This window comes from Lineus longissimus, chromosome 13 (genome assembly GCF_910592395.1).
Source record: "Lineus longissimus chromosome 13, tnLinLong1.2, whole genome shotgun sequence".
Lineage (NCBI taxonomy): Eukaryota > Metazoa > Nemertea > Pilidiophora > Heteronemertea > Lineidae > Lineus > Lineus longissimus.
Genome location: NC_088320.1, coordinates 6,183,483 through 6,210,911, shown reverse-complemented (window position 1 = coordinate 6,210,911; position 27,429 = coordinate 6,183,483). Strand labels below are relative to the sequence as shown.

At 42.1% G+C, this 27,429-nt stretch overlaps 1 protein-coding gene across 3 annotated transcripts; it reads right to left on the bottom strand.

Moving 5' to 3' along the window:
- Positions 1-1,617: 1,617 nt before the first annotated feature.
- LOC135498490 (neurexin-4-like) lies at positions 1,618-24,213 on the bottom strand. 3 transcript variants are annotated; one of them, XM_064788793.1, is made up of 24 exons: positions 24,124-24,213; positions 22,915-22,986; positions 22,600-22,614; positions 21,375-21,515; positions 20,705-20,892; positions 18,362-18,503; positions 16,847-17,056; positions 15,916-16,079; positions 15,371-15,547; positions 14,839-15,082; positions 14,460-14,624; positions 13,739-13,981; positions 13,207-13,332; positions 12,330-12,527; positions 11,708-12,016; positions 11,308-11,484; positions 10,807-11,031; positions 10,227-10,469; positions 9,649-9,831; positions 9,211-9,365; positions 8,786-8,882; positions 8,194-8,316; positions 7,678-7,818; positions 1,618-4,159 (listed from the first exon to the last, which is right to left on the bottom strand). In XM_064788793.1, exons 1-24 carry the CDS (start codon positions 24,185-24,187, stop codon positions 3,966-3,968), a joined length of 3,996 nt encoding a protein of 1,331 aa, XP_064644863.1. In that variant the 5' UTR covers positions 24,188-24,213; the 3' UTR covers positions 1,618-3,965. The 3 variants fall into 3 exon arrangements, with proteins under 3 accessions (XP_064644863.1, XP_064644864.1, XP_064644865.1); XM_064788794.1 differs by lacking the exon at positions 7,678-7,818 and adding an exon at positions 7,133-7,273; XM_064788795.1 differs by lacking the exon at positions 22,600-22,614.
- Between the last annotated feature and the right edge of the window lie 3,216 nt (positions 24,214-27,429).

Genomic DNA, 27,429 nt, shown 5'->3' with positions numbered 1-27,429 from the left:
GTCCCCTCCTTTCACAACTTGGGACTGGTGTAGCAGGAAGAATAGTCCCCTGATGTCCTTCATAACTTGTAGCTGGTGTAGCAGGGGGACACATTACATTTTACATTACATTACTAATCTCCCATCTTTCATAGCTTTTGGCTGGTGTAGCAGGAGGAATAGTCCCCTGTCTTTCACATTCTCTGGGTGATAAAGCAGGAGGTCTACATTTGTAGTCTCCAGTCTTTCACAACTTGTGGATGGTGTAGCAGGATGAAAAGACCCCTGTCTTTCATCATAGCTGGCTGGTGTAAGAGGTGGTCCTGTCTCCTGTTGGTGGTGCAACTGGAGGAAAAGTCCCCTGTCTTCTACACAACCGCTGGCTGGTTGAACGGGAGGTCTTGTCTTCTCTCTTTTACTACATAACGTACTTGTGGCTAGTGTAGCAGGAGAAATAGTCCTCGGTCTTTCACAACCGCTGGCTGGCGTAAAAGGAGGTCCCCCGTCTTTCACCACTTGTGGTTGGTGTAGCAGGTGGAAGAGTCCCCTGTCTTTCACATTCTCTGGGTGGTAAAGCAGGAGGTCTACATTTGTAGTCTCCAGTCTTTCACAACTTGTGGCTGATATAGCAGGAGGAGTAGATCCCCTTCTTTCACAACCGCAAGCTGGTTGAACAGGTCTAGTCTCCCGTCTTTCACAATTTGTGACTTGTGTAGCAGGTGGAATAGTCCCCATCTTTCACAACCTGTGGCTGGTGTAGCAGCAGGAATAGTCCCCTGTCTTTCGGAACTTGTGGCTGGTGTTGCAGAATGAGAAGACATAGGCCCATGTCTTTCACAACATAAGGTCATAACTTGTAGCTGCTGTAGCAGGAGGTGCCGTCTCCCGTCTTTTACAACTTGTGGCTGGTGTAACAGGAGAAATAGTACCCTGTCTGTTACCACTATAATTGGCTGGTTGAACAGGAGGTCCTGTCTCCCCTTTTTCACAACTTGTAGCTGGTGTAGCTGGAGGCAAGTCCCTTTTCTTTCACTACTTTTGACTGGTGTAGCAGGATGACTAGTCCCCTCCTTTCACAACTTGTGGCTGGTGTAGCAGGAAGAATAGTCCCTGATGTAATTCATCACTTGTAGCTGGTGAAGCAGGAGGTCTAGTCTCCCAGCTTTCACAGCTTGTGGCTGGTGTTGCAGGAGGAATCGTCCCGTGTCCTCACAACTTCTGGCTGGTGTAACAGGAAGAATAGTCCCTGATGTAATTCACAACTTGTGGCTGGTGTAGCAGGAGGCAAGTCCCTCCTCTTTCATTACTTTTGACTGGTGTAGCAGGAGGAATAGTCCCTTCCTTTCACAAATTGTGGCTGGTGTAGCAGGAAGAATATTCCCTGATGTAATTCATAACATGTAGCTGGTGTAGCAGGAAGAATAGTCCCTGATGTAATTCATAACATGTAAGTGGCATGTCAGGAAGTCTAGTCTCCCATCTTTCACAAGTTGTGGCTGGTGTAACAGGAGGAATAGTCCCCTGTCTTTCACCTCCGCTGGTTGAACAGGAGGTCTCGTCTCCCATCTTCAACAACTTGTGGCTGGTAAAACAGGAGGAATGTAATTTTCTTACAATCAAACAGACACAAGCCAGATATATTCTTAATAAATTTGGCGATTTATTGATATGATTGAAATAAACTAAAGGGGGCAAGTAATATACATGTACATAGGTGTACAGAGTGTATCAAGAAAATTTGGTATTGTTTTTTTGGACAAGCAATAAAATCTGGTACGAGATATCAGAACGCATTTCATGGCACAATCTCATGAACCAAGCCTGTACATTAAAAGATATTCTTCTGTCACTATTATCAAGTGAACAATGTTTGTTTAGGTGTGAAAAATGACTCGAGTCAAGTTTGGAAATTTGTTTAAATAAGGATTGTGACAAAACAACTAGTCATCGTTTTCAATCATTTCGAAAGATAATAATTTGTCCGTGCAACAATGATTATATGTATTCTTCTAAAGAATTTGGATAAAAAAAAGTCACATTACCTCTGTCCATAATTGACGGCAGCTGACTTCTCAGTTGCAGATTTTCACAATGTATAAAATGTTACAATATATTCAAATTTTTACAAATTATTCGACAATGATATTTCATTTTTATATAAATGATATGTACAAAGCAAAACGCTTACAAGTTTACAATTATATGATATATAGAATAAATTGGCAAGTTAGAATTTTTATTCCCACTCTGCCTTCTTTGAATGGACTTTTTTTACAAAGTTCATCAGTCAGAAATAGTCCTGCTAGTTTCGGTCCCCAGAACAGTGCATCAAAAAACCGTGTGATTTCATGGCTTGGACTTCGGACAGAAGGCTATCGGTCAAGAGGTCCCTGATTCGAACCCCACACTCAGCCCGAGACCCTGGGCAGGTCTCTTGGTCTTACTTGTCTTTGTCCACTTCGGTGTTGAAATGGATACCGGTCAAAATCCCCAGGTTGTCGTGCCGATATAGCAGCTCATTTGTGTTCATGGTTTCCATGAGATGCCCCAGGGTCAAAAACCACAGGACTAGTTCCAATCTTAAACAATCTAAGGAATATCATAACACAAATTTTAGGTAGACGTCTCCGCCTAAAATTCTGATGGCTGAACATTACATTTGATATATTGGGCGGCTACGGCAATCGGACACAAATAAATCTGCTTCACGCCTAAACTTTATAATACGAGATCCCAGGCATACAATATGCTACAGTCTACATGCTCAAAGCACAAAAATATACAATGAATGAAGCAATCTAGGTCAGTCGACAAAATACTGGGACGTATGCCTGATTTTTACAAATAAAATCGACTCAATACGCATAAGCTGACATTCTTGACAACGTTTGAGGTTGCCATGACATTACCATTAACCGTCGGAGCAAGCATTTAACATTGGCCAAGTTTAAACCACAGCGAGCCTGGCCCACCCCTAAGGTCAAAAGTGAGGTCCCGCATTGCTCAAGAATTACAATTACAACTTACAAATGTTTTGTAATCGAATAGATCACATGTGAGAATATAACAAATTCGTCCTTTAAACCGTAATTTGCGTGTAACACGGAACCCAACTCATGTCTATATATCGCAGCAAAGCGTATAATTATAGTATTTACAAACAAGTAAATATATGAATAAAAATTAATTGCCTAAAAACTATAATATGCCGTCACTAACAGACAAATTGCAAGATATGTACTGGTACGTTTTGGAGTGAAAACTTGATATGCTATTGGTCATTATAGTAACCCACTGTCAAAAAAAAAGAAAGTGGGTAAAAATAATAGTTTTCTTGCTTTATAAAGCATATGTGTCGATATAATGCTCCTAACTTTTATCTGACACATGTAGGTTTTGGTCCCGAAGAAATGAGAGAAGGCTGGTTATCATCTAATCCACCATGAGCGACTTTCTGGCCGCTTAGAAAATGTTGATGAAACTGACGAGATTGGGACAGGTGACGGATAAATGACATATCACAATCATAGCTTATCTACTAAGTTTCATCCTAAATATCCATGTTTTCTTAACCCCTTATCTAGTAGATCCTCAACCCCTGGACGTTGGTAGTAACACTAGCGTCAAGTCCAAATGCTACTGCCAGAGATGTCAATGAGCTTCGGCGAAAAACTCTGAATTTTTTTGGGTGAAAATCTTCCCTTTTGATTTGCACTCCCTTACAGGAAAGTGCCTATGAAATGCTTATTTTTGGTCCGATTTCGAAAATTCAAAAATCCACAGAAAGCTGAGAAAGAGATCTTTACGTACCAGCTATCGACATTCAGAATTTCCCAAAAATCTGAAATTTGACATCCCTGTATTAATCTACCCTGCCAAGCGACAACAAACTTCCCAAACCCACACAAACAAGGCTGGAACCCGACCCCAAATCAACGACCAGTTTTTCAATGCATAGGACGAATATAAAATTAGCTGTACAAATTCTAGATGAAGATTTCTCGTTTCCGCGACACTTCCGGCTGTCCGGATCTCTCCTGAAGAATCGCAAAATCCGGATTTTCCGCGTTTTCTGTTCCCTTGGCCTCCTGCGTCTTATAGGCGCCCTTCTGCTTGGTCATCTGGCACGCCACGATGATGATGATGATGATGAGCACAACAAACACAGCTGCCAGGATGCCTGCAAACGAAATAAATAATACGTAAAACTGGCCGGAATCAAACTGCAAAGATATCTGGCAAAATTTTCTTCAAACGTTTTATCCAATGTTGACTTTGCAGAAGTTCTTACCAATTGTCCTCATGTCAAACTGGTAAAGCACACTCCTGTACATTGTTATGTGTATTGTACTACAGTGCATGTAGAACTGTCCTCATGTCAAACTGGTAAAGCAAGCTCCTGTACATTGTTATGTGTATTGTACTACAGTGCATGTAGAACTGTCCTCATGTCAAACTGGTAAAGCAAGCTCCAGTACATTGTTATGTGTATTGTACTACAGTGCATGTAGAACTGTCCTCATGTCAAACTGGTAAAGCACACTCCTGTACATTGTTATGTGTATTGTACTACGGTGCATGTAGAACTGTCCTCATGTCAAACTGGTAAAGCACACTCCTGTCAAACTGGTAAAGCACACTCCTGTACATTGTTATGTGTATTGTACTACGGTGCATGTAGAACTGTCCTCATGTCAAACTGGTAAAGCACACTCCTGTACATTGTTATGTGTATTGTACTACGGTGCATGTAGAACTGTCCTCATGTCAAACTGGTAAAGCACACTCCTGTACATTGTTATGTGTATTGTACTACGGTGCATGTAGAACTGTCCTCATGTCAAACTGGTAAAGCACACTCCTGTACATTGTTATGTGTATTGTACTACAGTGCATGTAGAACTGTCCTCATGTCAAACTGGTAAAGCACACTCCTGTACATTGTTATGTGTATTGTACTACAATGCATGAAGAAAGTCTGCATGCATTGTAGTACGATACACATAACAATGTACAGGAGTGTGCTTTACCAGTTTGACACGAGGACAGTTGGAAAAAACTTGCTGCAAAGTCAACATTTGATTAAACCTTTGAAGAAAATATTTGCCAGATATCATTATGAATGGTCTTAATAGCTACTCAAAAAGTCCCAGGGATATACGTATGTGGGAAGTTTTAGTTTTTGTCCAATTGGATGAAATTTGAAGGGTCTTCCATGTCGAACATAGTGTATATTATCGAGTATCTGTCGAAACGCAGTGAACAGTGGTACATGTTTATGTTACTCTACGTGTATATATCAAGATGATATTTGAACTACATGAGATCATGGAGGTATAAATTATTTATACCTCCATAATGAGATGGGCCTGTGAACTATTAAAGTTTCAAGTATAAGACAATAGTCAATTCACACACGTAGATAAGCTGGCATTGGAACGATGGGTAACACTGAGGAAAAGCGAACACTGATCAGACGTTACACTGAAAAGAGAAGTTTGCCACAAATACCTACATGCACCACACAAAAAGAAGGTTCGAATGTGAAGAGAAGGAATGAAAACGGTTTTGGAGAGTGGAAAGAAGTGAGAGGGCGATTGTTATAAATCCACACCGAATTCAACGGGATGCAAATAATGTTAGTTTGTTAATCAAGACCAAATACCAGAGATTCATCCATCTGATCCGCCATGCTGTTGTCAAGACAGAGATTTGACCGCGCCAATCTCCATGGAAGGCGCGGTGCATGTTATATGCAACATTGCAATCGAGTTGTGTTAGAATGTCAAACGGAATATCAAATTCTCCTGATTGTCGGGTGACCACTACTGTCAAACAGAATATCAAATTCTCCTGATGGTCGGGCGACCACTACCAGGCGTACTTACCACCCAACACAGCACCGTTCGTATTGCTACGCTCGGTTTCAGGGAACGCTACGAATTCTACGGGGGGAGGGAGGCGATTTTCCTGTTTCTCTGGCCGATGCAGCACCTCAACAAAGCCGCACATATCTTCCTTCATAACTATCGACAGCGAAATAAGCAAAATGTATACAATGCCAAGCTAGGATGACTAAAAGCGACATGTACAGCGAGTGGAGATCTCCAAAGGTCTGACGTTGGCCAAGCAGACTGAACACCTCCTATGAATTCCGGCACTCCACCACAGCAGACGCTCGGTGTCTGTAACTAGGTATTCAGGGACTGATTTTGCATGAAAATGCCTTTGCGATAAAGCATTATGATTGCTTCAGCATTGAGATGGGTTTTTTAGAGTTGATTAGCATTAGCCATTAGAGTTGTTGTGGATTTGCAGCTGGCTCAGTTATTGAAGTCGCAGGAAATCAGCTGGCATGCAGGACTTTCCGATGACTGAGACAGTTGCAACATAATACTAAATTGAGAACAACTCTAATATAAACTGCCCTCTCGATCAATTTTTTTCAAGGAAGTCTGCTGTCTGGCTGAACAAGACCATTTGGAGAACACCACAGGTGATGAATGCAATGGGAGGCGACCTCTGCTGAAGGGATAAAGCTTAGCATTATTTACATCAGTGAATTACTGCGAAGGAGCGAGAATGTTTTCCAAAGACATCAAGTACGGAAATGCACTTCCATTCCAAATTAGGATTCTTGCTATAGGGGGCAGCACCTGACAGATAATGATCATGACGTCATACGACGTTTATCGTTCAAAATATCCGTCGCGATGTGACATTGAAAAGAACACTTTTTTAGTCAAGAGTGTATCATGCATGACGTAATCACTTCACGCACCACACCCAGCTGAACATACAATAGTGAGCTAGCGGTCAAATGCTATGAAATATTGACGACGGACATCCCGATTCACACCAAATGAATCGGGATGTCAGTCAACGAAATTTAATAACAGGTGCTGCCACCTCTGCAAAAGTACAGAGTGATGTAGAATTTTCGTTTAAACAGTTTTCTCAAAACAGCGAAAATTTTCTTTGTTTATGTTCGATGGAATTTTCGGAAACAGTTATCATTCCCTGACAGTAAGACACCGCAACATGCACAAAGCACGCAACCGAAACCAGGCACAACGAAAACTGGGAGGGGGGGGGGGCGAGGTCTACTATCCTACATCTATGGCGAGCCGCACGGTGGTGACATCTATATTACCTCCGAGAATTGGACCATTTATACCGGCGGTTTTAACCGGTTCCATAGGTGGAATAAGAATGTCCACATTTTCAGTTCTCTGCTCAATTGGTTCCGGAGGTGGTAAAATTTCCTCGAAACCGCACTTATCCTCACGCATATCTGTTTTAAGGAAACGGCAAGTAAGCAATTTACAATATATCTACAGAAAAACTTGGAGAACACCGTGTTTTGGGAAAAGCGCCATGGATAAAAGCAACCGCACCCTAAGCTCTACCTCCCACGTGCTGACGAACATTTTCACTCAATCCTGTGTTTCGAATTGCATCTCGCTATTATACAACTTACGTAGCTATTTACAGTAATGACAATGGCTCACAGTTCCCAGGCATTGATTTTCGCGAGAAAAAAATGCTCTGGAGTGTCAAGGAAAATGTTCGACAGCTGTGAAAAGCAAATTCTCCAGGCTAAGAAGCTGAAGCCAAGAGCGGAAAGGATATCTAACGAAGCCTTGCGAAAATAAAGAGAAGCTAGACGGATTCTCGCTCGATTGTAATGTGTTTTACCTCCCAAGAGGGCATCGTGACGACCACGATCAACTTTGTATAACGGAGGCGGGGCTTCTATTTTAGCGTCCAGTGTACGTGTTTCGTACGGTTCGTGGGGCGGAAGTATCTCCTCAAACCCACACTTGTCCTCGCGTAAATCTAATGATAGCAAAAGTATCGTAGAATATTCAAATCACTATGGAGTATGAACACAGTCTGGTCAATTCGAATCAATTTTAGTTCCAGTGCAATGATATTTTGGGCAAAATGTAATAAGTCTGAAGACATATCTTGTATAGTTTGCCAAAAATACTGCCACTGACATGACCAAGTAAGAAATTGTTTAAAAAATGTTGGCAATACACTTCAACGTCAAAATGTTTTCAAACTTAATAGAGAGATTCCACTGTCTTACGTAAACTTCAGATTAATTTTCCTCGAGGAAGTAATGTAAGTGAATGGAAGCCCGATAATCTCTCATGGCTAACTGCAACATAGAAATTAGCAGAAGCACTTTCGTATGAGTCAACGTACCTGGAGGGGATAGAATAATATTCGGTGGCCTGGGAGCGTTAAAAGCCAGTTTCAGGGGGTAGATGTTGTTGAACTTGGCCCTGTAGATGCACCCGGTGAAGCCCTCACCGGTCTTGGTGCCCTCTGGAAAAGTGAAGTGAAGTCTTTAAGTAAAAAGATGACAAAATATCGACCAAAAAGGTTTATCAGAGAAAATAAAAATGATATTCTAGCGCCGAAAATTGATGAGGGGCACACGATGACCAGCTACAGTTTGAAGGATTTATTGCAAGGGAGTGAGTTTGCAATCAAGCAAGTTCACCTAGCACTTTAGCAGTCCCCACAGCTCAGTTTCCAGCCATGTCTGTAGTCGACTGGCTGAGAAGTTGGCAGTACATGGGCTGGAATTTGGACGTCGATCATGCACAGGCACAGTGCAGTTTTTTATTAGGGGGGGGGGCAATATTTCCACTCCTTTAAGTCGGTGTGGAGGCCACCGTTTTCAATTTTGTGGCGATATACTGATTGATTGGTGCCTATTTTCAGCCAGGGTAGATATTAGTGATTACAATTATGCAAAACTGGCAACCAGGGCCAAACCGTCAGCACTTACCGTCTTTGCCCATATAGATGAACTTTGGTCCATTCAACTTGGTGTCAGCCCCTGGGGCGAGGTTCAAGTCTTTGAGGGCCGGCGTATATTCATCAACCTGGAAAATCATTATGACGAGAGTATGAAGACATGAACCAGCTGCCAGATGTTCTTATCAAATATCATGAAACAAGATTTCAAGGTAGGTTTTTGAACTTTTCAAGAGCCTTGTTGGTTTTCCCATGAAATGATTGGCTACGGGGACAATAGAACTGTAGGGTTGCCAATGAGGTTTTGGTTCCAACTTGATTGTTTCCATTGACGATTTGACCTCTCTAATCAGGACACCTCTCTATCAAGGATAGCACTTGTCAGTCCCAGGGGTGTTCTTAATAGAGAGGTTCTACTGTATTTTCTTGAAACGTCAAGGTGCTTCAGGAGCATACCTGCAAAATCAGGTTGCGGCCTCCCTTCGTTCTCCTGAACTTTACAACATGCTGCTGGTTGTTGGTCAGATCGACGCCTTGCTCCAAAGTCTGGGTCGAAACACTGCTCGGGCCACCGGACTTGGCACCGAAGTTGTAGTAAACAGTGACACCACCTGGGAAATGCAAGATGAAAGTTTAGTAACCAAGGTCAGCGTGACAATATTCTCGATTTAGTGAGTGCACAATTTATTGCCACGCTGTGAAGAAGTGTACTTCTTATAAATCTCGGCAGACGTCGCAGCGAGACGCGTACCTTTCTAGCGCCCAAGCAAACTTATTATCTGCCAAACATGAATATTAATTTTTTTTCAGAAGTTTTCTGCAAATTGCAAAATAAAGAAACGCGAACATTTCATCTCGCTGAACATGAGTTTGTTACATCGGTGACATTCTTACCGTTGTTGTTAAGCTCAATGGATATATACTCATCATTGTCCGGGTTGACAATCTTCATGAGAATACCCTTCTTCTCCTGCGTGGCGAAACCCACCGTAATCACCTCCTCCTCGGTGGCCAGCGAACCCTTTGCGTCGAAGACATACTTGATCATATCCCCTGAGCCGAGATTCGTACCGACCTCTGTAAAGACAAGAAACCAACCTCTGTGAGTGGAGGCAAGTTTTGTCATACCAGGGCTAGGATGACCTGGATATAAAAATCCTGAGGTTTCCCTTTCATTCTTTTACATCGTGATAACATTGATCAAGATGCGTAAAATGTCCAAGATCAAATTACCGACTCAAGTTCACCGTTCGACAAACATTTTGACAACGCTTTTGGCCGATGGCGATGCAAAAGCACCCTTTTGCATCATCAAATATCGAATGAAAGGTATGTCCCCCCCCCCCCCCCGGAGATAAAAATCATCGCCTTCCAGCTATCAATTCTAGCATTTATCAAGAAAAAAAGGTCTGATATCAGCCTAAAATCGGAAATTTCACATCCCTGTATATGTATATTGGAGCTCAACTCACCTCTTCCACAGATATATCCTCTCCAAGGTGTGTAGGTGCAGTCACACGTGTAATCTGAGAAGCCCTCCTTACAGTCTCCGTTATTAATACACGGGTTGCTGGCGCACTTTGGCACGCACGTCTGGGACAAGCCGTAGGTAGATTCCTCCCGGGCGACTTTCCCTCGGATGTCGTAGAGTTCCCCATTGACCTGTAGTCCACGCATGCAGCCAACGTAACCATTCCTGAAGTCGACCGTGGCACCTAGAATTCGATCCGATGATACACAATTAGACAGTTTCAAATGATCATTATGTTAGGGACTAACGCCTGCATGGCCTCAGCTGAGAGTTTTCTCTTTCAGTCGTGTTCGGACTTAATCATGCCACTGTCACTGCGGAGTTTGTGAATAATCTCGATACGCCATATAAAAATGGCCAAAACGTTTGTTAGAAAAAAAAAATTCCGATTGTGAAATTTTTGCAAATCGCAAAATTCAGTAGGCCCATAAGTTTTGCGGTTTACAGCACAAGACCTTATACTCACAAAGCAGCGACATATTCAACCCAAAGGATAGAAGTGAAAATTGAACAATCCTTACCCACTGTGAAGTTCTCGGTGAACCAGAAGTTCTTGTAGCCCTGATTGATGGGCTCTGGCCGTGTCACTGGCGCCAGCATGTCGACTTTCATATAGTACTCCTTACGATTTCGCTCGACAGTGACGGTGTGCCAAATAATTCCATCGTTGAGTTTCGACGGCGAGATCACTTCGATGGCCTCAACACCACGGCCGACGTTAAAGCGGAATGAAACAATAGTGCCAGCTGGAATATTCAAAACGGTGATATATTTATTTGCTCAGTCAAGTCAGGCTGACTTGGAATTTGAGAATTATCGATGACATCTTTACAGTCAGTGTAGCAGGACTTTCCAACTTCTGTTTAACTCGCCCCCAAGCTGAAGGTCTCTGATGTAGCGACTTAACCCCCCCGCGCCCCCAACGTCCTATCCCTATCAGGAAAACAAAGTGCGTATTCTTAACTACATGCATGGTAGTTCGCTCTGAATACTGTTCCCATCTGTGATTTAGGAGAACTTACAGTTATAACTGACTGCCATGAACTGGTTTTCACCGGTCGAATGAATGAACGTGCCCTGGTCAGATGTTGTTCGGAACTGAAATCGAATGTCGAGGGTGTCGATTTCGTCATACTGGAGAGGTGGGAATTCCACTGTTGCGTCTGCTTTACGGAATGTGATCGAGTTTTCGTAGAGAGCTGAAAGGGCGAGCGTTGAAAAATTAATTTGGAAATTCATACAGTCAAAATAGTGAATAGGCGAAATGGGTGAAGGCGAAATGGTGAATAGACGAAATGGGTAAAGGCGAAATGGTGAATAGGCGAAATGGTGAATAGGCGAAATGGGTAAAGGCCAAATAGTGAATAGGCGAAATGGTGAATAGGCGAAATGGGTGTACACCGCTTAGACTCAGTCACTTACCATCCCCAAAGCACTCAAGTGCGCCCAACTTATGCTTGGCTTGCTTCCGGTCCAGCAGCGTCCCAGTATCGCCAAACCTCAGCTCCATGACCGGCAGGTACCCCTTGTCTTGCAGGAGACCGTCGTCGCTCTTCCACTGATTCTCGTCGTTAGCGTCGCAGTTACACCGCTCCTGTTTCCCGTCGCACGTACCGGAGACACCGCAGGCGCACTTGTAGGTCCCCGGCGCCGCGCCGCCCCAGTAGTACATCGGCTGCTTTGTGCGGCTGACCCACCAGCCAAAGCCTCGGATCCTGTCGAACGGGGACGCTGAAAAAAATTGACAGGTTGATAAGCTGACTCTTGCTGCAGATGCATACTCTGTGTTCTAGGCGTACAGACCTGCAGCTGGTAGAACTGTGGTCAACATATTTCCAGCCACCCAGTGTGTGCCACTGATATTTCTAGCACGACAATCGAGCCAAGTCCATCTTTGGGTCGCTTCGACCAAAGCCCACAGCCCGAGGTGTACTATCGGATCCGAGAAGGTGTATATATCTGCGTCGACATTTTTTCGACGGTCAGGCATATTATATTCCCCATCGAGCTACGGTCTTCCTCATCATACGAATGGAGAACTTACGTGGTTGCGCTAATAATCTTGCTGCCCTGCATTTATAGTTGATGGACTGTTGACACTTGGAGGCACGTTCTATCATGGCCGTCAGCTGATCAACGTCAGCATCGTAGATGATCTCGCGACGGTAGGATCCCGGGTCGTCGAAACCATCAACCAGCATTTCTTCCATGTAGCGGTGCGATACTTTAGTCTTGATGCCCTCTGCAATAGAAATTGATGAATTAAGCTTCTCTGTCTCTGTCTGATCGGAGGCTGTCGTTTGCTGCATTTCCTAGCACTCCCCTTTAGACGAGGCTTTCTTAACATTGTTTGGTTCAGCTAGTCAGATTACAAGTAAGTCACCTAGACCATTTTCCCCTCTGATAGTCAGAATATAAGTCAGTCACCTCGACCATCCCCCCTGATAGTCAGATTAGAATTCAGTCAGCTTGACCCTTTTCCCCCTGATAGATTACAAGTCAGTCACATTTCCAACCCGATAGTTGAGATTATAAGTCAGTTACATTTCCATCCCGATAGTTGAGATTATAAGTCAGTCACATTTCCACCCCGACAGTTGAGATTATAAGTCAGTCACATTTCCACCCTGATAGTTGAGATTATAAGTCAGTCACATTTCCACCCCGATAGTTGAGATTATAAGTCAGTCACATTTCCACCCCGATAGTTGAGATTATAAGTCAGTCACATTTCCACCCCGATAGTTGAGATTATAAGTCAGTCACATTTCCACCCCGATAGTTGAGATTATAAGTCAGTCACATTTCCACCCCGATAGTTGAGATTATAAGTCAGTCACAGTTGAGATTATAAGTCGGTCACCTCGACCATGATTTATACATCGGAGGCTGCAGCTCATTTGTTCTTCGATGGTACGTACCTTTGAAATCACAAGTGACCTTGAAGGGTTTGAGCGGCCCGGAACCATCCACGTCTATTATCGTGGCCAATTCTGCTGCATCTTTATTCGTCTCCTTCGCCTCGGTACAAGATTGGAAGTGGGCAGCTGAAAATGAGTGATCATCGTTACTTGCCGGTGGACTACCATAGTACGGTTATCATGCATGCAATTGAATAAGTAGTATAAATTTCATTCAGTTTACACAACTGCAATTCCGAAATACATACTTGGTACATGTACATATTTCAACCGTTGAAACTTTGACATTCACTTTCAATTTTCAAAATTTTTTTGGAAAACTTTAAAATGTTATGATTCTCATTTTGACCGATTTTAAAATTCCTTTCAGTTTCCACTTAACAATTTTCACGGAAATTTTGCGGTTTAGAGTAGTCAGATAGTGCAGCTATTGAAAAGAAACCATCCGCTTTGATGAACGCTGGTCTATTTTTATTTGGACGATGACATTAACACTTTATATCAACATTTCCCTACGCATACTGGTACTTACAGAGATGACACACCGCACCAGTGTAGCCTGTGCCCTCGCAATCGCAGTAAAACGTCGACCAGTCCTGCGTGCACGCCCCGTTATGTTCACAGGGATTTGGGTGACATCGATCGCGCATGGCGCAAGACCCCACCGCCGCACCAGACCTAGCCCCTTCCTTCAATGTGGCAGTGACGATGGATTTAGTGCCGACGGACAGGCCCTGCATGCAGCCGAGATAACCCGGGTAGCCCTCAGGTCCACCTAAAGAGAGTCAAACACGACAGTACTATGGTGCATCGACTACGGAACTACAGTCCTGGTTATCTTTATAAAACGAGGCAAGATTTTCCTGTCGGTGTTCGTGGAACACGACCGCCATCTGTTATGCTTTGCTTAAACTAACGCAGGTCGGTGACTTCATCGTGTCAACAGACGTCTGATACGATGACGTCATCTGGAAAATTTGACTGTTCCGAGAAACAAATAGGGACATTAAGAAGAAAAGGGCGTCTGAAATGTTTTTTAACTTCTGACCCAGAAGACAGAACATCAAATAATGATAAAAACCCATGGTCAGAACACCAAATAATGATAAAAACATTGTTTGTTTTTGCTTTTAGGAGGACAGGTCTAATTTTGAGCATATAAACAGCCAAACAGACACGAGCAAATTGGTAGCCACTACAGAACAAAAAATCAACATGTCACACGCTCCACTCTTGAAAGAAAACAAACTTACTGCCGATCATATATTTGCCGTCACCTATCTCGTCAAAGTTCATCGGATGCGTTGTTATCCTGACCTGTTTGTCGACGGTGAAGTTGGCACGGTTTCTGTCGGCCAAGAAGGATATTTCGTGCCACAAGCCGTCATTGAAGATGCCATTCTCGTTCCATTCAGCACCTGGAAAGTTGGCAGTACATTAGAGTGGAACCTCTCTAATAGCGAACACCTCCCTATTGAGGACACCCTGTCTATTAAAGACAGCACTTGTCAGTCCTGAGGGTAACAGATGACTTAACCACACAGCTAACGGGATCGGTATATTCAAATAAAAAATATAATCGGAATCAAACTGTATAAAATACACTCCTTGTTTTACATGACAGACACTTACGATTCTTGATTGTGTCCTCGAGATCCTCACTTCCCTCGAGCCCCTGGATTGTATACTGCAGATAGCCGTTGGGGCTGAGTTTAATCACAAACTCGAACAAGCCGAATTTGTAGTAGACCATGATGCCATCGGGGTTGTACGTGCGGAAAACAAGGTGGATACGCAGTCGGCCTTTCTCACCCTGCGCCATATATTCAATGTGGGCTTCAAAAGAGTCAAAAGTGATGGCAGTTTGCTCATCCATCTGCAAGCGAAAGCGACAATCATTTAACAAATTCAGATAGCCTGGTCACAATATTTCCTGTGAACAGAAAGATGAACTCTTCTAAGTACTACAGTTTTGAAGTCTCCTACTAACAGGTGTAGAGAAGCGTTATTGCGGGTCACTAGGGTTAAGCACCAACTGGGTTTATTGGCCTGGTGCCTCCGTCTTTGGCCTGTATCCCATTGTGATTGAAATGAATTATGTGATCTTCTGTTGAGATTACAGTGTGGAATACGAATTGTTTTGTAGCGAGATGAGCACACGTACCATGCACTGGAACTGTACTCCGCCATCTACCCGGTAGCGTGGCCTCATCGGCACCTCCGTCACGTCACGGAGCATGTTCAAGTCATTGAAGTAGATATTCTCGATGCAACCGGTGAAGTTATGCTTGGTGGTGACGCCGTGCATGTGGGTGAAAGTGGTCAGACCGCCGAGATTGAGCTAAAATGTAAGATTTTGTCACATGAGTTCATTCGTTTCCCTATGAAATCTTTATTGTCGAATGTAAACCGGTGTAATGTTTTTGAGTGTTTCTGTTTTTGAGTGTTTCCCCTCATTGTTTGGGAACGCTCAAAAATAGATTGACAAGTTTTTCTGTGTATCCCCCCTATTGAAAAGTCATGGTCTCTCTAGCTGCCTATTGTTTGGAAACACTGACACATGGGAAACAACCACAGATATTACACCGGCACTGTTCTGGTTGGGTAGGAAATGTCTCGACCCTCGCCAAAACATTTCAACTTTACAGCGCTGCGCATCATGATTTCATGATTTTTTTCAGCAATTCCAGAGAGAGAAATGCAACATACCGTCGAATCCACATCCAAGTTCAAGAAGTCTCCAACCAATTTTCCGACAGTTTTCAAACGATCGATCGTAATGTTACACTCGTGACTTTCTCTGACTATGTCGACATCATGCCACTGGTTATCATCCAAAAGACTTCCGGCATAAATATCCGAACTACCCGTCCCTGCAAATGGAATGGAGAAGGTCAAATGTTTTTTTCATTTTCGCCCATTTGCTACACTGAATGTCTTTATTGTTAGGTGTATCATACTTTAATTTTAACAGATAGCGTAAACGGTAAAATTTCAATACTTCATTTTTTTTTCAAGATATAGATTTTGGCATAATTTGAAAAACTCTTTCTGTTTTTATCATGAAAAATAGCATCATTTGATTTATTTACTGTTGATTTCTGTGATTTTTTAATTAGAAGTTGCAATCAAGTTTAAATGAAATTTCCTTTAGTCGTGGTCGTATAATGATCAACATCGTTTTGCAAAAATTCAACAAGTAGCAATTTAAAAATAATCGTTCGCACAAATAAGTTGACTATGGACTGTCATAGTCATAAATGTAGTTGTGTATTATGTAATTGTAAAACTTCCACAAGTAACAATAATTATTGGCACAAATAAGTTGACCACTGACTGTCCGACAAAACAACAATATAATGACATACATTACATTGAAATAATGCACATGCAAAGATGCAGAGCAAAGCATCAGAATACATTTGGTTGACACTCATTTCAGCCGTATTTTTTCAAATGCACACAGAGAGTATAAAGTCTATGTAACTCATCAGGGATCATCTCAAACAGACATCAAGGCCACACATTTTTTTACCATTTACAAGAAGTAATCAAAGGAATTTTGCAATGGGCTCCAACTTCTTAGTCCTTATTTGATAGTTTTGTAACACATAAAAAGTCTCCCATCGACCTTTCTCACCTAAATTCACGGAAACCTTCAGAATACCTCTGTACAGCTCAATAGAGAAGAAGTCTCCCTGGGAGCTACCGGCGTAGAACAACAGACCAAATGGGCTGCTCGTACGGAAACGCAGCCGGATGAAGTCATTGCGGGAACGAACTTGGTAGACCGGGCCGGTCACGTCGTACTGGACAATACCCTTCCCGGCGAAGAAGGCTTGGTGCGAATCTGAGGGGAAAATCATGCGGAACATTCAACATGCAGTTAATAAATGAATGACGGTAAATACTGGACTGGGTTTCGTAAAAGCTGAAAAGGGGACGCTTTGATCGTGACAATACAGGCCGTATCAATAGCGGGAGGAATGGGGGAAATTTGCTCTAGCAACAAAACGGCATACCAAAGGAAAACACCATGCTGGTACTGAAAGAATGAGCAAACATCAACATGACAAGGAGTCCTGGAAAGAAACAATGGAAAGAAAATTCGGCAGACTACTTGGCAGACTGGCATTGCCAGTTTGCAGGCGTTGCCAGTTTGCAATCACATTGCAGGGTGCTGGTTGTAGAAAAGAGTTAGGTGTCAACCTGGTGATGATAACCGAAACAATTTGCCAAAAGTTTTCCAGCTGATTTTTATTGTAAATGTCAACAAGAATAAAATAACAAGAACATTTCTTAGTCCAAAGCGGCAAAAAGTGGATTTTTCCTTGTTTTTGCTTATTTTTTTAGGTCAAGGTTTGTTTGTGGGTTCGTATAAAAAACATACTCTCTGGCGAGAAATTCAAACCCTTCATTTTAGATCTGACCAAAATCACGACACCAGGAGGACACCAGAATGCAATTGAAAAGAACTATCTGCAAGACAAAGTAAACAATACACATCATCACAGCGACGAAAGCAGTATTGTCAGCCATCTTGGATTCGCATTTCCCAGCATGCATCGTGCATTCTTACCAAGCTCGTAACTGACAGAGAGTTTGCCGCCGACAACTTCAACGGCGATTTTATCACCGTCCGCCCCGGCAAGGTATAAAATCAATCCATGCGAGTACTGGGTACGGAACCGGAACGAGATCTTCTCATTCTGTAAAACCTCGCGTCGGGGGAAGGTGTACTGTACGATGCTATTGTAGAAACTTGCCTGGGACAGTGGTGGTGATTTTTTAATACGCTTTTTCCGCGTTTTGGTCGTTGAAGCTGAAATTAACATCGCTTAGGTTTTTATACTGACGTCAGATTTTCCTTCAGTGTCGCTCCGTACCTGGAGGCGTTGTTTTCCAGGGAGTATTCCTCCTCCAAGGCGGAATGAGCCGTTTTACATGCCACAACAGTTAGACACCAATTGGGCTTAGTACAGTGACTCCGTCTACAGCAGGCGGTCGAGTCAAAATTATCCCAAAGGTTAACCTTGGCATGGGGATTTGGGCCAAACAATTTGGGCCAAAACTAGTGTCATTAATAGAGAGGTTGTCCTTAATAGAGAGGTGTCCGCTAAGGGAGGTTTCACTGTATATACTAAGAATTCCTTACCAAACTTGCAGCCATAGAGTTCGACTCTCATTGCGATGAATCCACTCCACCTCTGTGGGTTGATGCGAATGTAACGCGCCACGATGGGGAATTCTAAAACATTCAGCTTGATGGAATCGGCATTATCATTACCGATGAACAGCTGAAAGAAGAAATGTTTCATTGATATGCCGAATTCAAAAATTAGTCAGAATTGCCGTGCAAATGTACATGGAAAGGACCTGCCATGAATGTCTTAACATCATCACTAAACACGGTAAATGGAAAATGTTAAATATGATATTGGTTGTCAATATGTTAGTGTGGCAAAACTATAGGTAGCCTTACATTGTCAATATGGTAGTATGGCGAAACTTTAGGTTGCCTTACATTGTCAATATGATAGTGTAGCGAAACTATAGGTAGCCTTACATTGTCAATATGATAGTGTGGCAAAACTATAGGTAGCCTTACATTTACCTGCTATGTGTTATCAGAGGCAAATTGAAATTATGTGATCGCGATTTGTAAAAATAAGACGGTTCATGATGAATTTCAAATGCATCACAATACATTGCAAGGTAGAATGGGGTATTTGTAGCCCCGGTTTATTTTTAGTCCCTGCATTGTTTAATGCATGGGGATATCAATCAATATCATAGACAGGGGCTACAATTAAACCGGGGCTACAATTACTCCATTCTACCCTATATCAATAATTGCCAGGTGAAACTGAACATTACATAAACAATGGAATTAAAACTGTACCGACATATAAAGACACACAAAAAAGTCAAAGCCTCACAGCCCAGCTAGATGTAACTTTGATTTTGATTAGCGTTTATAAATAATTCATACAATCACAAAATATCTTGCGATGCGGTCTCAGTAAAGCACTACGCAAACAAGAGATTCAAATCGCTACAACCTGCAATCACATTGGACGACATCGCTGTTTGCGACAATGATTGCAGGGATCTCCGATAAGTATCTAACTCAACGGAATTTCTGGGACCAACATTTGTAGTATGTCTCTTAATTGTTAATTCACCAGAGAATGAAATTTGTTTGGATTTCAGGCATGAAATTATGAGATTTCGGAGCGGATTTGAGGATTTTGAGATGCAGAAAATGCATCAGGGGTTTGACAGTTTTCCTAAAAACAAAAAATCATTCAAAAAATACGTAACAATTGCATAACTAAGGATGTTACGACACAAATTAGACAATTTGCACACAAACCAAAACGATAAGCATGTGACAAATTGTATGCCAGCAAAACAAACCATCGCATCATTTGAGCGCGAGAGCATGAGCTTCCATCTTTGAGCATCGTCAGAGTAATACACGAAGTACGCGGTGACCCACTGTTTTGATGCGCGCATCCCCTGGGTACCCACTCCGAGGATTGCCATACGCGACCCGCAGTCAATTTGGAGGTATTGCTGGTTCGTGTTCATTATCGGCACCCAGCCTGTGGAGGATAGGTTTATAGGAAAGGGTTAATAGGAAATCGGGAGAGGTTAGCTAGAGGTGGGTGGAATGGAAAAAGGCACTTTATGTGCACTGTGACCTAGATCAATGTGGAAAGAAGTCACTGCAACCCAGGAATGTTCGGACCCATTTTATCCTGTGGTTTTTTCGAGAAATAACAATTTTCGCATACTTTTTTACCAAAGCGTTTTGACAACTAACGGTAGATTACCTTTCTTAATCGCTGCCATATTTTTTGGCGATTGTCTGCAGTGTAAATGTGAACGACTCAAAATTACAAGGCGTACAAATATTCCTGGGTTTACAGTTAACAGATTAGCTAGAAAAGAATTATAGTTAGTGGGCTAGGGGAAATAACCTAGGATGTAAAATTGACTTTCAAATGTGCATCGCAAAACTAAATGTATACTTCGATACATTTCAGTTGTGTGCATTCAGCAAAATGAACCACATGGGATTGTCCTGTGACGTCATGATCATGTTTTTTGTCGACTCGAGGCGTTTTGTGGTCAGGCCTCTCGCGTTCCAAGGTTGAACCTGCCGAGATGTCCAGTCATAGTGCCCTCAAGAGTTTAACAGGGGCGCTGTGAGGCCACTGGTCTTTTGTTTGGCTTCAGTGCCCCTCTGAATTTTCTTCCACATGTTTCACTCACTTTTGTCCTAAAACAGGTGCAGAATTTGTCTTTTTAACGTCTGCAATCTCATTTTCTGAATCAAAGCCAATGCCACAATAAAAAGTCAAATTTACAAACTTGTGAATCTATTCTATATCTACGACCGACTACTGCTCGCAACGAGGTCATCTGCAGACCAAGGACGAGCAGAGATGCTGCAGACCCATGCCACCACCAGGATAGTACTTTCAACTACCTTCGGTTCCCCGTTTTTCTCCGTGATGGGTTCCCAATTCTTCTCATCGTTACTGAAGAGTAACTTGTACTGCGTGACCCAGTGCAAACTTCCCCGCATGCCCTGCGTGGCGACGGCCATTAGGACATGGCGATTTCCGAAATCAACCTGGAGATACTGCAGGTAGTCGTTTGTTTCTGCCTGCCAGGCTGTTTGGAAAAACAACAAAAAATAGACAAAAAATTACGCTAGTCGAAAAAACATTTAGATTCAGAATCAGAATTCATGACATAAGAGCAGCTGACTTTTAGGTAGGAAGCATGTACCTGTATTTGACTGGTAGAAAATTTGTCATCATTAGTACATTTCTATCAAATCACCCCTACACTCAAGAATCATCAGACTGGTCCTTTAAAGTATGGCTAACATTCACTCAGCCTGCCTGATATAAACCAACTACTTGTTATCATTCATTTCACTCCATGTACTTTAAAAAGCTACTTTTCTTGCCTGATATACTTAAATCAAATTCCTCCGAGTTCTGTTTTATTTGACAACTTTGAAATGTCAAACAAAAACATTGTAGAAAGGTCAAAACACACAATCGAATGCTGAATTGAATTTATAGTTGATGTTGTTCACCACCACAATTATTATGAACAGCAAAGTCACGCTAAATTAATATTCTTACCGCTGTTATGATAGAGCCTGGCTTTCCATGGTTCCCGCTGTCTGGCCCAGCTGTTGGGTGGCGCTGTCATTTGCGCATCGGTAATCGTGCCATTGTAGACACCCAGTGCCTCAGGTGTAGGTTTGCAATATTCGGAAAATCCTGGGAAAAAGACGGAAATTCATCAGTTCACATACGGTTATCTGAAGAGCAATCATAGGGTCCTTTGTGGGACCATCACTGGATGTGCTTGGTTCACCGAACTTTAATGTGCACATGATGTATGAGTAAGGTGGTACACTTATACATTATGTGCACATGATATTTAGTAAGGTGGTACACTTATCCCTGGTACAAATAGCCTTTGCGGCTAATTCATTGCTACCAGGTCAGTAAATAATATGCAGCATACACACACATATTCTTATAATATTGACAAAGAAAACACCCAATATATTATTTACACAATGGGGACAGTATATCACCCACAAATACAAGAAATATGGGTCAGCCTTTCGATAAAAAGAACCGAGAATTTACCAGCTGTCTATCATGTTATGACAGATATTCTTAAAACAAGACCTAGAATCATTGACCAAGAAATTAAACCAATTGTGGAACCATGATTGAAATGCTGCGAGTTATTAAGTAATAAAATCAGTTGCTTTCTCTTTCTAATAGTACTATTAGAAAGAGTTGCTTTCTCTTTCTAATAGTACTATTAGGAAGAGTTACTTTCCCTTTATAATAGTACTATTAAAAAGAGAAAACCAGCTGATTTTCAAACTCCATGATCCATACAGATCTTTGATAACATTGCCAATCATACATAGAAGTTCTAAGCCAGAATCCGAAGACAACAACAAAGGACCCTAGACAATTACTCAATTAATGCTGTCCCCATCGCTAAGATGAGTGAAAGGATGCACAAAATCCTTGGTGCTGCATATAGTAACTTCTGAAAATCACTACTTAGTCAGAAGCATTTTTATCTTTATGGCTGCAACATCAATCATACATTGTACTACATAATGCATTCCAAGTTGACCAAACAAGAAAAAAACAACACACTTTCACAAAGTAACACGTCATCTTTTGATAAAAAGTGAAAATGTCTCATCTCTGGGAGCACATCTAGAGTACTAGAGACAGTGGCACAACTGACAACAGGCACACATGAATGGCACACCTAATCTAAACAGACACAGAGCAGTAATGTAGGACAACTAAGCCGGAGGGCACTTACCATAATTTTTGTTAGCTACAAAATTCAAGAAATGAGCATGTGTATCATTGATAGGAACAACACCCTATTAGCACAAAATAGTTGAAGTGAAGCAATATCCCAGTAGCAAGTCCAGCACCGATAAACAAAGTGAACTGAGATACAAAAGATTCAGGTCATGCATACATAACGATAGAGCAAAATTACACTGCCGGATGACCAGAGATCTTTTGAGCGTCATGAAACAACATCTTCACGCTGCCCTAAAAATGTAGTCATGATTTCAACTCCCCACCTAGTCTCTTTTTGGATATGGCCAACGCCCGATATACTTACCAAAGTTCTCCATGCGATAGACCCCCATACTTCCGCCTGATCCATACCCGTACAACGCTCCCCAATCTTGAGCTGTAAGAAATAAGACAGAATCAGGCTGATTAGAATACAAGGCCTTGCTTGACTAGCTTGAGGCTTAGTTCTACCTTTTTGAAGAAGTATGTTTGGGCGCTGACCAGTTAGGTGTTCCTGGAATAAATGGTCACAGTGGCTAATAGCATTGTCCGAAGTTGGCTTAGGTCTTCGGACATGTTACATGTAGGTCTTCTGAGGTGACTATTTGATCATGGTAAACTCCAGTTGCCTGTTTACGTGAAAAGGGGGACAACAAAAAAGAAACTTTTTTTCCGTTTTCGCAAACCATCTCACATCACATCAGATAATTCTGGTATCTCATTAAGCATATATATAGCAACAAAAACCTACTTTAACCACTTGACAACCGCCGACCCCTATAGCTGTCCCAATCAAATACACTTATTTACCGCCGACCGCTTTAAATGGTCACTATAATAGACCTTTGTGTGTATTGTTTGGTATGATCTGGCTCAGCATCTACTGGTGTAATGACGCAGGCCTGTCGACTGCTACTCACTAACTTGACCTAAGTCGTATAGATGGCGCTATGTTATATGTATGTAGGCAGTGAAGACGGAGGTTTTGCCAGATGCACGTGGCTGCACAATACTACCAAAAAGGCCCCGGTATCTAATGGTTCGAACAACCCGGTAGTCAAGAGGTTAAAATTACAACAAGCTCGTCCATCAAGGTGGGTGAAAGCGATAATGATGTCACTCCATGAATCATCGTAGGTGTGTATACTGTGTACACACACGCACACAATGCATTGTAGAATGTACAGTGTACATTTTGTACACAGAAGTGGGCTTTTTTTCGCAAAACCAAGTTCCCTGGGTGTTTTGAAGCACACAGACCACCACTATCTTCAAAATTTCAACTGTTACAATACACAGATATGTGGAACTTATTATTTATATCAGTAATATAAATAAAAGGCACACGCTTGGCAATGTAGCGTTCAAAAATATTTCGGTCTCGAAACTAGCCAGGCAAAGGCGGCAGCCATGTTTGTGCTCCAGTTAACAAATTCTCCAAAACAACGGCAGTTTACACAAAATCTGCGCAACAGACGACCACGAATTTTGACACATTGGTGGATAAGATTATGAAGATTGTGTCTCAAGTTACCTGTTGAAAATCCTATCCCTAATAAGCTTAATAAAAGATAAATAAATCGCTGTTCCCCTTTCATCGTGAAGCTTTGGAAAAGGAGGTCGTCGCATTACTCAGCTCGTTGCATGTGACCTCAAAACAACCAATCATAGAAGACTTTGATTTCCAATTAGGTCAAGCGGGGCGGGTAATTTGAAATTCATTTTGACAGCCAGGGCGTGTCCCCTGTTATTACTAAACAATCAGTTTCCACAAAAAGCATGTCTACGTCCGTGTAGCTGACATATTAAATCAGATATGACACGGATACATTATGTATGTATATGGCAATACTATAAACCCCATACTAGCATAAAACCACCTGAAATATATTGCTTGAGGCCCATTTCAATGAAATACATTGATACAAGGAACCAGTAATGGTGGACATTAGAAGGGGTGATTTCCTCATCTAAGCGAGTAAATAAAATCGTAATTTTTCACTAGTTGCCGTACACAAGGGGTTAATTCAGGTATATAGGCCGTCTTACAGGCTACCCGGGCCCGTCGCGAATTTTTTTCCCTGAACCTTTGGGGCACTATAGTGTACAGATTTCGACAAATACATGACGTCAGAAGTCTTAGAAACTTAAGAGCAGTTGGTAGAGCGCTCGTCAGAAATGGCAGAATACGATGTTCGATCCAAAGGTCTTGAGTTCGAATCCGGCTGTGGACAACATTTTTCTTTTTCTTCTTTCTTTATATTTTATTTTTATAATGCGCTCTTTTCCCTTGTTATTTAGATTTTAGATATCTGAGTTATGCTGCCTGCGACATTACAGCGTTATTTGAAGCATCATATTTTTTCCTGAACCTTTTGGGCAGGACAGTGTACATTTGTACACAGGCTCTCAGCCAATCAGAATCCGATAAATCTGGGTCGTCATCGGGGCGTCATCATGAAACTGTGTAGTAGAACTTGCCATTATATCAATAGATATTTCTGTAAAATGATGCTTCAAATAACGCTGTTCTCAGCATACAGTATCAAAATATACTGGAGGAAGACCATACACATGAGGCAGTATCAAAATACAAGTCTCATTGCAGAGAAACATATTCATACTGGAGAAAGACCATTCACATGAGACAAGTCTCATTGTATATTCATACTCAATATGATATCTGAAGGACTATCCCTTGGATCTTGGAGATGGGCTATTGTCATTGTCCTTTCTGTAGGTATGTTGCAGGCAGCATAACTCAAATATCCAAAATCTAAATAACAAGGGAAAAGAAACGCATAATGAAAATAAAATATAAAGTAAAAAAGAAAAAGAAAAAGAAAAATGTTGTCCACAACCGGATTCGAACTCGTGACCTTTGGATCGAACATCGTATTCTGCCATTACTGACGAGCGCTCTACAAACTGCTCTAAAGTTTCTAAGACTTCTGACGTCATGTATTTGTCGAAATCTAATTGGCTGAAAGTCCCTGTCAAATGTACACTATAGTGCTGAGCGCTATTAATTCTCAATTTGAGTGTATTGGCAGTCTATTTCACGACAAACTGGCACTCAAATTGTTGGTTATTTAGCACTGTGAGAAAACAGCAGTTAAAGGGAAGGGCCCGCCAAAAAATGGGGAGTTTTGGACGGCCCGGTCAAAACCTTAGGCGGGAATAAGGTTTCATTGATAAATATAAGGAGTTTCAAGGCCCCCAAATTACTTGTAAGGTTCAATAGATACTGGCCTTTCATTGGTTTACCGTTTGCGTATCATTTACATACTCTCATCTTGAAAAATATGACAATATTTGCGATCACGTTATTGATTTTTGCTACATTTTCGGTAACGCGCCCCTTGCGGATCTGTAAGGAACCATTCGGATGCTTGAAAAAATGTTAGTGGCGTGGCTCCATCTGCTACAGCTGTCACCGCGCCGGTGTTTAGTCTCACGTCTTGGCGTCTGCACCACCCTTGGGGAACACCTCAATGCCGTTGTCGTACTGACGAGACCAGCGTCTCTAGAGGCTCCGACATTCGCCATGAGCAGTGACAGGTCACTTGGCTGGAATGGCCCCATCTCCTCTTGACTCATGTTCATTGCCGGCAATTCTGGCAAATATCTTGAGTCGTCATGGTTGTCAAACAAGTCTTGGATAATATGCTGCTCTATTTCTTCTGTACTGTTCGGATCAGGGGCCTCACTCTCCACCGGCCCAGAAGCCACCGGCGACTCGAAATCCATACTACTATTCTCTCCATTTTCCATTTTCTACTCTCTCCAACTCACTACTATCGCTATTGACTGCGTAACATACACTAACATTCTTTCGCTATCATTGCTAACTTCATTTACTAGAACACTGGCCTCTTTGTAGCCGATTATGTATTAACCCATAGTGGAAACACCTGACAGCGCCGCCCGGCATGATACACGTGCTACTGGCATATTTATATCTCGTAGTAAATAAGGTTGTAAAAATATGCAAATGAGATGCCGTATATGGAAACCATGACGTCACTAAGCAGTGCTTATTTCTGCTACGGGTGGCGCTGTTGCTTGCTTCTGGAGGCGCTATTCAACCTCTATTAAGGTGCTAAAGGAACAATTTGGGCGTGGGATTGACCTGGCCAGGAGGATAATGTGCCAACTTGACACTATACGCCGCCACTAGTATTACACTGATGTCATTCTCTGATAACGATTTTCACCATTGTTGGAAGGCAGTTTAAATTTTGTGCATGGCTTGCGAATTTCAGGCAGGACTGGGTTACACCCTGTTCTTGCGTATTGTTTATTTCAGTTCTAAGAGTTTTCATTAATCCTGTTTGGAGAAGTTGCGATCCTGCTGGAAGTCGTTTTTGTACAAAAAACTAGCATTTCTTATGCCCAAGTTGGCCCTTTATAGGAAATGATCCTTCATCATGTGACAACTCGGTAAGAGGCTGCAGTTCGACTTCTTTTACGCCAGGCGACGCGCAGGCCGTGAATTGAAAAGCCATCCCTCCTGGCATAACCAGTGCTTTTCAATATACTCCGCCTTTCTATAGTTCAAATTTTGTATATGACGTAGGAGTAAAAAAGCCTGTTCTCGGGATGAATATATATATACATCGGAGCTAATCGAAAAACGCCACCTGCCACGTTTCCAACAGTGAGTAGGTTCTTACTTGCAAGAACTCGCGAAAAATCAATGAACTTTTACCCAAACAAATCCTCAAACGTTGCATATATACATAAATAATCACGTTAGTACAAACCGGTGCTTGGATAAAAGGGACAGCGTCTCTATGTGCACCAGAGTTTGTTTTCCTCCACAAGTTTGACAGCTAAC